At 45.7% G+C, this 9,432-nt stretch overlaps 5 protein-coding genes across 5 annotated transcripts; 1 reads left to right on the top strand and 4 right to left on the bottom strand.

The window, feature by feature from the left end:
- Positions 1 to 997: 997 nt before the first annotated feature.
- On the bottom strand, positions 998 to 2,540 carry VTP01DRAFT_7516 (uncharacterized protein; the record flags this gene model as incomplete). The annotated part of the gene is made up of 5 exons (XM_069386537.1): positions 998 to 1,281; positions 1,328 to 1,350; positions 1,402 to 2,007; positions 2,083 to 2,174; positions 2,277 to 2,540. The coding sequence occupies 5 exons, from the start codon at positions 2,538 to 2,540 to the stop codon at positions 998 to 1,000; spliced, it is 1,269 nt and encodes a 422-aa protein (XP_069241982.1).
- Positions 2,541 to 3,294: 754 nt separating this feature from the next.
- On the bottom strand, positions 3,295 to 4,279 carry VTP01DRAFT_7515 (uncharacterized protein; the record flags this gene model as incomplete). Its single annotated transcript, XM_069386536.1, has 3 exons — positions 3,295 to 3,457; positions 3,806 to 4,084; positions 4,143 to 4,279. The coding sequence occupies 3 exons, from the start codon at positions 4,277 to 4,279 to the stop codon at positions 3,295 to 3,297; spliced, it is 579 nt and encodes a 192-aa protein (XP_069241981.1).
- A 916-nt stretch (positions 4,280 to 5,195) lies between these two features.
- On the top strand, positions 5,196 to 5,717 carry VTP01DRAFT_7514 (uncharacterized protein; the record flags this gene model as incomplete). The annotated part of the gene is made up of 4 exons (XM_069386535.1): positions 5,196 to 5,289; positions 5,359 to 5,366; positions 5,479 to 5,593; positions 5,665 to 5,717. The coding sequence occupies 4 exons, from the start codon at positions 5,196 to 5,198 to the stop codon at positions 5,715 to 5,717; spliced, it is 270 nt and encodes an 89-aa protein (XP_069241980.1).
- Positions 5,718 to 5,733: 16 nt separating this feature from the next.
- Positions 5,734 to 6,132, bottom strand: VTP01DRAFT_7513 (uncharacterized protein; the record flags this gene model as incomplete). Its single annotated transcript, XM_069386534.1, has 1 exon — positions 5,734 to 6,132. One exon carries the CDS (start codon positions 6,130 to 6,132, stop codon positions 5,734 to 5,736), a length of 399 nt encoding a protein of 132 aa, XP_069241979.1.
- Positions 6,133 to 6,242: 110 nt separating this feature from the next.
- Positions 6,243 to 8,472, bottom strand: VTP01DRAFT_7512 (uncharacterized protein; the record flags this gene model as incomplete). The annotated part of the gene is made up of 7 exons (XM_069386533.1): positions 6,243 to 6,393; positions 6,449 to 6,567; positions 6,637 to 6,926; positions 7,310 to 7,469; positions 7,882 to 8,042; positions 8,102 to 8,357; positions 8,449 to 8,472. 7 exons carry the CDS (start codon positions 8,470 to 8,472, stop codon positions 6,243 to 6,245), a joined length of 1,161 nt encoding a protein of 386 aa, XP_069241978.1.
- Positions 8,473 to 9,432: the final 960 nt, after the last annotated feature.

Genomic DNA, 9,432 nt, shown 5'->3' with positions numbered 1-9,432 from the left:
GTTCGGTGACCGAATATCAGTATATAGTTTGCCTAACTTAAGCACTACTTACCTCTGCGCTCGTGTCTTGGTCTGGGTGCGTCTGTGAAGTACCTTTATAAATCTCTGATATGCATGTTTCCCCATGACTCATGACATACTTGTGTGCCCTCAGCTCTAAAGAATTCGTCGATGTGATCACGTGTTGCCGGTCTCTTGCTGGCTCTCTAGAGGAAGTATTTTTGCCATATTCATCGGTATCAACTTTAAGAGCTCTCTCAAGGATAAAGGAATTACCTTCACTTGCTCACTTATCTGGCTCCGCCATCCTGGCGTTCGCAATTGTGCCTCCGATAATGCCTAGATTTGGTCCATTTACATTGATGGTCGTGCTCTGGTCGGAATTGCCGCTATCTCTTGCTTTATGCTGCAACGAAAGCCTTGTTAACCAACTGAAAAAAAAAGAAGAAAACGACGTTACCTTGCCATCTTCTTTCATCAGCCGCGAAACATGTGCTTTAATTTGACGAGGAACGTCTTGATTCTTGATCTAGGTCAAGTCCTGGATGTAATGCATCTTGATCGTGCCAGGGTCGGCGTCTGCTTGAGGGTATGCTTTCTCATAATTTGCGTAATCCAATCAGCAAGTTGACGCGTCGAAAAAAAAAATGAACGGACTCCACTGCAGTCCATATTGAGCCTCCAGTCATTAAAGTTCGTGGGTATGCCAATGTTTTGCACGTTGAAGCGGAGCTGAATAAATTTTGTCTTAAAATTTGAGCATTCTTTCTGCATGCTGAATCTTTTATGTAGTTTTCCTTGAAACATATTCTTCGTTTCAATCTCGTATTTCACCTCTTTTACAGCATCATAATAGTGAGTGCTCCTTAGTGCATTCTGTTGCTGTACCTAACATTTATCAAAGCTCTTGTTATCTGTTAATCTTTACGGAATTCTAAGCTCTTTATTTCAATGGTTGAGCAGTCAAACTGCCGTGAGCATGTATCCGCGGGAGCAGTCAAGCAACACCAACAAGCAGAGAAATGACAGCTCCTGCAGGCACAGCATCAGCAAGCTCTGCTATCAGCTTGCCAACAGGAAGAATGAAACGCGTATTCTGTGGTCCATTTAGCACAGATATTTGCGGCGACTGCCCCGTCCCTGCCAGCGCGGCCGGCAGCATAGCCGTGTAACGGCGGCCAATCAGATTTGGCATATCCAGGTGGTCTTGCCGCAGCCAATGAGCGCCCCATGGAATGTGCGCACATCGACTCATCTTGAGAAGCATATCAGAGTTGCTCTCTGTTGCGACACTTATCTAAATACTTATGGGAATGAGAAACGAAACCTTCGTAACAGCTCAACTTTAAGCTATTGGATGCTTCGCTGATTTTAGTCATCAGTGTCTCCTTTTCCAATAACCTGTTGCGCTTAACTTTGCTCTTGACGACCGACCAGAACTGTTCGATAGGATTGAGCTCAGGTGCATAGGATGGAAGATAGGCACACCGATATCCCCGAGACTCAATATACTTAGAAATATCGTCAGACTTGTGGATAGGCGCATTATCCATTATCAAGTAGTGGCCCTTCATGTGCTCATATTTATCCATCTCGTCCATCGTAGCCTTCAGGAAGCTAAGGCAGTGTCCAGTCACAGTCCCTGTGCTGGTAAGCTCGGCATGACCTCCTCGCTTTCTTTCCTTGACTGGCGGCTGTGGAAGTCGTAGGCTACACCTAATCAGACCTGAAGCAGAGATCGCGTCCAACAAGGCGATTGTCTGCGCTCGTGTTCCAAGCACAGTGACTACAGCAGGCGATCCTTTCTTGGACCAGGCCATACTGCGCTTCATGTTGACATGATGGAAGGCAGACTCATCTAGGAAGACGCAATGAGTCCTAAAGTCCTCCCACTTGCGAACCTCGTCACGGCGCTCTTTGATCTTGGCCTCAGGTTGGAACCGGGCTCTTTTCAATGTCAAGTTGCACTGCGTCCTCACAAATTCATAGACAGTACTCTTCGAGATCCTAAGTCCATCAAACTTCTGAAGCAGCCGCTCCATTAGCTATTCCAGCACAACTGAAGAGTTCTCATCAACATACTCTAAAATGACCTCCTTATGCTCCTCAGTGAGAATACGCGGGCGGCCATTCTTTTTATGCTTTTTAAAGATGCTGTCAGGGTCCTTTTCATACTGTGTGCTCATCTCTGCGCCGTACGAACATGAATTCCCAACTGCTTCGCAGCAGCTGATGCGTTCAGAGCCTTCTCAAAACATCAGTTTAAAAAACCTCACTTTGTCCTGGTCTGAGTAGAGTGTGTATCCTCGCTTTACAGTAGCTTCTCTCATGCGAACGTCTGCGTCCTCTGGTTCATCAGTCTGCATAGCAACGGGCTCACGGTCGCTTTCACAAGGCATATTGCACAAATACTGCGTATGCGAACTCACTGTTTCAAGAACGTACGTCTCCTCGTCCACAAGATAGTCCATGGGTTCAGGCCTGCTATATTCATCAACGACGTTGCCGTGCCCATCTTCATAGAAAAATCGATTATCCATTTTTGGAATGTGTGTGGTGTGGTACTTCAGTGTGTGAAATGGTAGGAAGAAGGAAACAAAAGCTGGAACGCTTACGTACTTTATATAGTTCTTAGCGTGCCAAGCTTTGTGCGACAAGACTTTCTGGTTATGCGACATCTAATTTGCAAGCACACGACATCTATTTTTTGGGAAACGCGAATTTGACATTTAACAAAATGCGACATCAATTTTCACTAGGGGGGCGACATTACTTTATGGAAAGAGTGTATTTACTGTTCATTGTCGTAATACGATGCACAGCCAATTTGCGTTACGATCTCATGATCCCGGCTTGTCGATTAGAATTCGCTGACATCCTGCGTTTCTTGCCTCTGAAAACGATCCAATCAATTGTATCATATTTGTGCGTCTAAATCTGGCGGGTTGTTATAATTTACAAATACTAAACAGTTGTTCGGGAACATTTAGACCGTTAAGAGAGTTGATACCTTTTAAAATCCAGATGTATGGATATACTGATCGTTGGAAAGGGGCATTGGGAGCATTCTCCAAAACAGCGTTTATTCGGGTTGGATGGTGCAGTATCACGAGACATTTGATGTTTAGTAATGATATGTTTATCCAAGAATGCAATGTTGATGGTTATGGGGGAGCCAAATATATTCACTGAAAACAGCACGCGTCGCGGGGAAAAGCGGATATCTCGGCAAAGATGAATTATCGGGGTTGTGTTGAGGAAATGACTGCAAAGCGAGGGAGGTGGGTACAGTGATCAAAGATTGACTTCCAAAATGCGTTCTTTGACTCTGCCTGCGATTTTCTGCACAAACGATTCCGCCAATGCATACACGCCGCTGACAACGCCCATTATTCCAAAGACCACCGTGATTATCGCCGCGAATGCAGCAAACGCTACGCCAAGAGCCGCATCTCTGCTACATGCGCTTAGGTCAGCGAGGTAGCAACTGTAAAAAGGACACGCAGACTGATCGCAGCAGGATAAGAGTTAGGTGATGCTGGAGAGCTGGTAGCACAAACATAAACGAGCTATACAAGGCCAAGCACTGAAACGGTGACAATGCCAGCCAGGAAATAAATCTATCCATCCAAAACACCGTTGGTCCGTGCAGCTCTAACCATTCTGGATCATCGGGTCGCGGCGGGCAACGAAACATATACACATCCACCGCCTTGCAAACGTACGCTATACACACCGTCAACGTGATTACCAAAAGGATCATTACACTGCGCACGAAAACTGAATGCTGACCAGCTCAGCATACCGTGGTCTGTGAATGTTGTACTTGTAACCACAGAGGTCGCAAGCAACGAACGATTCTTGACGTGGCGACATTACCGGCCACCGATTTAGGCAGTCAACGTGGACGCTCATCATGCTCCCCTTGCACCGGCATGGCCGAATTAGGGGGTTGTCCTTGCGTGATCTCCGTACTTGCGACTCTTCGTCGGCTGTCATGTGCACTTTGCTGTATGGGGTGCTGCTTTTACTGACGCTGTCAACATCTTCCTCAGCCTCCTCCCCTTCAGAGAGATCACAGTTTCTGCATTGTCGATTGTCTTGTTCGAGATGCGCAGTTTGAAGTGTTGTTGACAGCTGACGCTGGGCCTCCCTTGGCGTCTGTAGGCTCTACATGATTACGGGAGGATTCTTCCTGGTGTTCGTTTGATTGAATAGAACCGAGGAGAGTGTCGTTCTCGTCGCTGGGTGCAGTCAGCAGCGTAGGCGATAAATTCATCGTGTGTGAATATTGCAAAAAAATGATTCGGAACGATATTGCTGCTGCGCCCTTGACGCATTGGGCTCCATGTTGCCACGCAATAAACCTGTATGGACAGTGGGCGCAGTGTTATCAGATTGCTTCAATGTGTCAAATGCTCAATCTTTTGATTCTATACTCTAAAAAGGTACAATACACTCTATCCAGAAAGTAATTTCATGTATCACTGTTCGAACAAAGGAAAATAGGGACAAAATTGAAGTCGCTTTCTGCGAAATGTAAATTGCTTTTCGAGAATGGTATGGTTGTCATATGAAAAACCGAAGTCGCAGTTGTCAGAGGATTTCAGGCAGAACCACATGTTCGGGCGGATCACCCATGAGCTTAGCAAAACAAGCGTCCGCTCCATCTCTTTAATAAATACGACGAGGACGAAATTTTGCCAACTCTTCCTCGGCGCAGTTTGTCGGTGTCTTCTACGCTAATTCCTATAGTCCACCCTGCGTCATATTCTTCATCTGCTCACCGAAAGATTATTCTAAGTGAAACAATTATGCCATGGGTAGTAGTTAGCGCCACGCTAATCCCGGCCCAGTCTGCCGACGACGAGGGTAGCACGGGCATCGATGGCGGGTGGAAGGAACAGCTCGTGATCGAAGACTGAGAGCCATTGGGCTCGTCAGGCGAGGAGGAACGTGCAAATCAAGGCGCTATGATCGGACAGCAGCTGCCGACGGGAGTGACGCCTGTGAGGCAAAGTTGCTCCGCAGGGCGGGCAAACGATTTAAATGGTTCCAGGGTAAGCAGTTTCACAGGACAGGCTCTTGTGTACACAAAACGCATGCGGGCTTGTGCGTATTGCAATGCAGTCAGATTCCTGCTGTATTTGTAGATTCTATCCTTGACTTCTACCGTTTACGGCAAAGAGACCGTAATGCTCGGTTATGTTACGCACTATGCGAGATGTTCTTCAAGCAGTTACGATCCTTTCAAATCCGCACGGCAAACGTACGAAGAATTTGTGACTAGTATGTTGGGTCATGAGTAGAAGTGAAATCAATATCAGTCATGATCATACTTAGCGTCTGCATAATTAGTGTTCGTGGTAGATCACGTAGTGAAGATGAAGGCAATGACAACCTACTTGCAGCCACATCCAAGCAACAATAAGCATAGAAGCTGATCACCACCTGGAAGGGGCCTTTGTCGTAGCATAGGAGAGCTACCAAAGCTCGCAGGGTTCTCGCGACAGCGCGTCGGGCGATGCCTTCCTGCTCTTCCCTTGTGCTGCATTGCAAAATTTCCCTACCGGAATATATGGTTCATTTCAAGGTACGAACACTCAATGGTCGTTTCTGCCAATGATATACACAGATCTCAACTTACTGACTCCGGATTAACAGCAGTTTTCTATCTCGCCATGAACTGGCGATGGAAGTACTCTGGGGAAGATTGATTGGCAAAACAACAGTTCAAACACCGTGCCAATAAAATTTATTCAACGAGTACGAGGAGATGGGCATTGAGTGGGAGGGAGCAGGAAACAGATGCCGGAAGGGAAGGGAGACGAGGACAATCAGAAGTCGACCAAGCAGAATCGTTTCTCGCGGTATTTGTCCATGATGGTACGCAGCAATGGAGTGCTGATAGTATGTCGATGGTTGTCCTCCCAAAAGTTCGCGTCCAGGCTCGGTGTCGCTGGCATTAACGTTCAGATACACGTCCTTGATCCGATCCAGATCGGTAACAAATTCCGGTATATCACGAACGGATGTTGGCAACGTTTTGCGATGCAATTCAGCGAGCACATAGACGTCTTCGTCGATCAGGGCTTCCACACAGAAAGTGAGAGTGGTACCTATCGAAAACATTCATAAACCAACAGAATAATTGATCATTTTACACGAAGCACCCCCGACGGCCTGGAACACAACAATTCGATTCATTCGCGCGCTATCAATACAGTCTTTTGCAAAAGTAGCTATGCGCAGAAGTTCATTGCCTTTGATCTCTCGTCTGCAGCTTTTGATTTCACCTCTCCAAATACTCGGGAGCGACCGAAAGATAGTCCTTGAATATCACTCAAGATAGCATCCGGTCTCTCCACGCGACGCATACGGCATTTTCTTTCGCTAGCATTGATTTCAGGCCTAAAACACTGATCAATCTGACTAATAGTCGACCTACCACCGTAAGCGGCAAGAACCTGAACTAAACAAAGGCCGCAGGATAGGATCCAGGACACAAGAAATCACGTCATGCCCGCCGAGTTTCCATGCATGGGTACAAATGGAAAGTCCTCCGGTCTACCGAAAATCGTAAACAACCTCACAGTAAGTACATTTTTGCCACTTACACGTTTGTAAGCAACGGACGATCCTGTACTCCAGCGAACACCGCTCAAGATTGCTGAGATGCTTCAGTACATCCACTCCGCTGCAGTTTGGCAGCTTCAATGGCTTGTTCATGTCATCAGTGCAAATACAATATGAGGCCATGACCGAGTTCAACCGACCTTTACGATCTCCTTGATCTCCTTGATGAAATATGCATCCATTTCTTTTGTTGAAGTGGCAGTGGCGGGTCAAGAAGTCGGCATGGATAGAGCTGAGAAAAGCTCTTCCAAGGATCTGCTGCTGATATTCTGAGTGCTGGTGCAGCTTAACTAATGATATATGACTTAATGCCCTATTTGCAGTGTATAAGAAAGCTAGAACCACCTGCTAACGCTCCAGTACTTAACATTATCTCGTTGACGTGAGTTTCATGAAAGAATGATGTCTTTTGGGTCAGTTGCAGAATGTGTTTCTTGTAGTTGTAGAACAAGTTTATTGTTCTCCCGCTCTTGGCGGGGACCACGCATCGTGTCGGGACAGGGCAGACGCGGGCAAAAGGGAAGACAATGTATCAAAAATACATTTTTGAGGAGGGGGCGCGCCAGCAGGCGCCACTCGGGACGGAGGGATGCTTACATACAGAGAGGAGACTTGCTTGGATAGAATGATATGTACTTGCAAGCAAAAAATACTTGTCATGCCGCACACGCGCCATAGAATATGGATACGATTTTGGCAGGCAACTTGGAAAATGCGGAGGCAACCATGTCTTTCGGTGACTTGTATAGCGACAGAGCCCAGGGGAAGACGCCAGAGAGCAGAGAAGCTGCATGCATAATTCGGTCAAGAGGTTTATATAAACATGCTTCAATCTGCATTAACGATCAATTGTCTGCAATCTTAAAAGATTTTATGTTCTAGCATACCATTTCACTTCTCTTCATTATTTCTGTAAAAGATGAAGAGAAAAAAAAGAAGTGTAGGCGGATTGTTCATTTTATAGGCATCTCAACAAACTTTGTTGTCAGAGACAATGCTTTACATCCCGGGAACTTCGAATGTTATTTCACATTATATGATATCATATTATGAACCAATAAAAATCTTGTGTTATCAAAGACAATGCTTACATCTGGAACATCGAATGCTGTTTCACAGTACAATATCTTTTGTGAACCGACCCAGTGACATGTAAGGCCTACGAATCTTCTGTGACGTACCGTATGTACAACGCTATTTGGAGCTTTCGATCTTCCTCCAGGAGTTTCCATGGAACTTGCTTACTTCTAAGGCAATTTTGTAGGTGTTTAAAAGTATACTTTGGATAGTGCATTGCACCGAAACAGACTCGCGTGTCTCTCCCAACCCTGGTTTCGCATCCACCATCGAGATTCCAGGTTTATGAGAAACTTGGTTTTGCACCGGCCATCGAAGTTCCAGGTTTACTGTTAACAGCAGGGGATAATATCTCTAGGTCATTGGAAACACGTTGTTGATTACTTACGGTTTGGAAGATTCGTCGATATTCGGGATAGGGAAACATACCTGCAAGAGGATTTGTGGTGTGTGAATTGTCGCTGTCTCATGCAGCTTCGCCATTTTTGTCTGGGTTCCAGAGTCGTAGTCTTAAGGTTAGGCATTGTAGGCGAGAACGATCCGGATGTGAGAATAGGACGATGTATAAAGTCGGCTATCAAAATGAGCTTCTGCTCAAGGTTATAAGAGTAGCGATATGAAAATATGATCTCGATAATTACCCACTGTTATCGAGAATGCAATCTACTTTGTAATGTATATATCAACTGACAGCACTCGATGATAATATACCGCAGTATGACATGCAATACGTACGCATCGGGACTGTTGTAGACGCATAGTCTGCTGGAACGTCGAAAAAGGTAGGTTTCACCACAATGGTTGCAATGTCATTGGCATAACATTAACTTGGAGACGAAATGCTGAAGCGAATATCAAAAGAAGAAACTCCCGTTGATTCGTCTTTCGAGGCTTTTATATGCATGCAGAGAAAAAATCATGGAAACCTATGCGAAAGCTTGACATTTCTGAACTTTATCGATCCAAACGGAAATCGAGCAGCAAAGAAGGAAGTTGCACAAAGCGTTGTATCTTTTCGCATGTTAGGTTCAATAATTTCAGGATGAATTCGACGTCTAAGGAATATTTTCAGTGCTTCTCGCTTGGCCTTCAAAAACCTCCATTCTCCGGCGGTTTAGTCAGACCTGCGCTCACCTGAATTCAAGAGTACGAGGCAAAGCGTGAGATAAGTGTTCAGCCATAAGCACCTTCCCCGTTGTATCATTGATCTTTCTCCATGATGACGCTTTTTCAGTATAGAAACTACTGGTAAAATGATGCCAATGTTTGTTGACATTTCTGGATTTTAGCAGCAAAGCAGGAAATCGTCGATAAAACAGGAAGTCGTACAAAATGCTGTTTCTTTCCGCTCTCGCTTCGCTCGACGACGAAACGCAAGGAAAAAGGAACTCAACGCAGCTCGCACGCTGCGCGAGCTCGCCAAATCCCAAACCTCTATGTTTTCAGCTAGAAAAGGTGTTATTATGCACGGTGAAAATTTCCGGTGTACGGAAAAATAGAGCCGATCTTATGAAGATATGTTCTCCCACTTGGTGGTAAATAATACTATGCCTATTCCATTAACTGATGCGACGGTAAAGCTCCAAACGGGCCATGACAGATCGGCCCGGTCCCAAAACGGACAGGCCATCTTCTTAGGACCGCGACTCACGGCCTTACAGCACACGGTCCTTCTATGTAGACCGTTGACCGTCGGTGAGCCATGTTTGTAAACGTTCA

The sequence above is a fragment of the Rhizomucor pusillus genome (genome assembly GCF_041956525.1).
Source record: "Rhizomucor pusillus strain CBS 183.67 unplaced genomic scaffold VTP01scaffold_4, whole genome shotgun sequence".
Lineage (NCBI taxonomy): Eukaryota > Fungi > Mucoromycota > Mucoromycetes > Mucorales > Lichtheimiaceae > Rhizomucor > Rhizomucor pusillus.
This window is presented reverse-complemented; position numbering and strand designations above follow the sequence as displayed.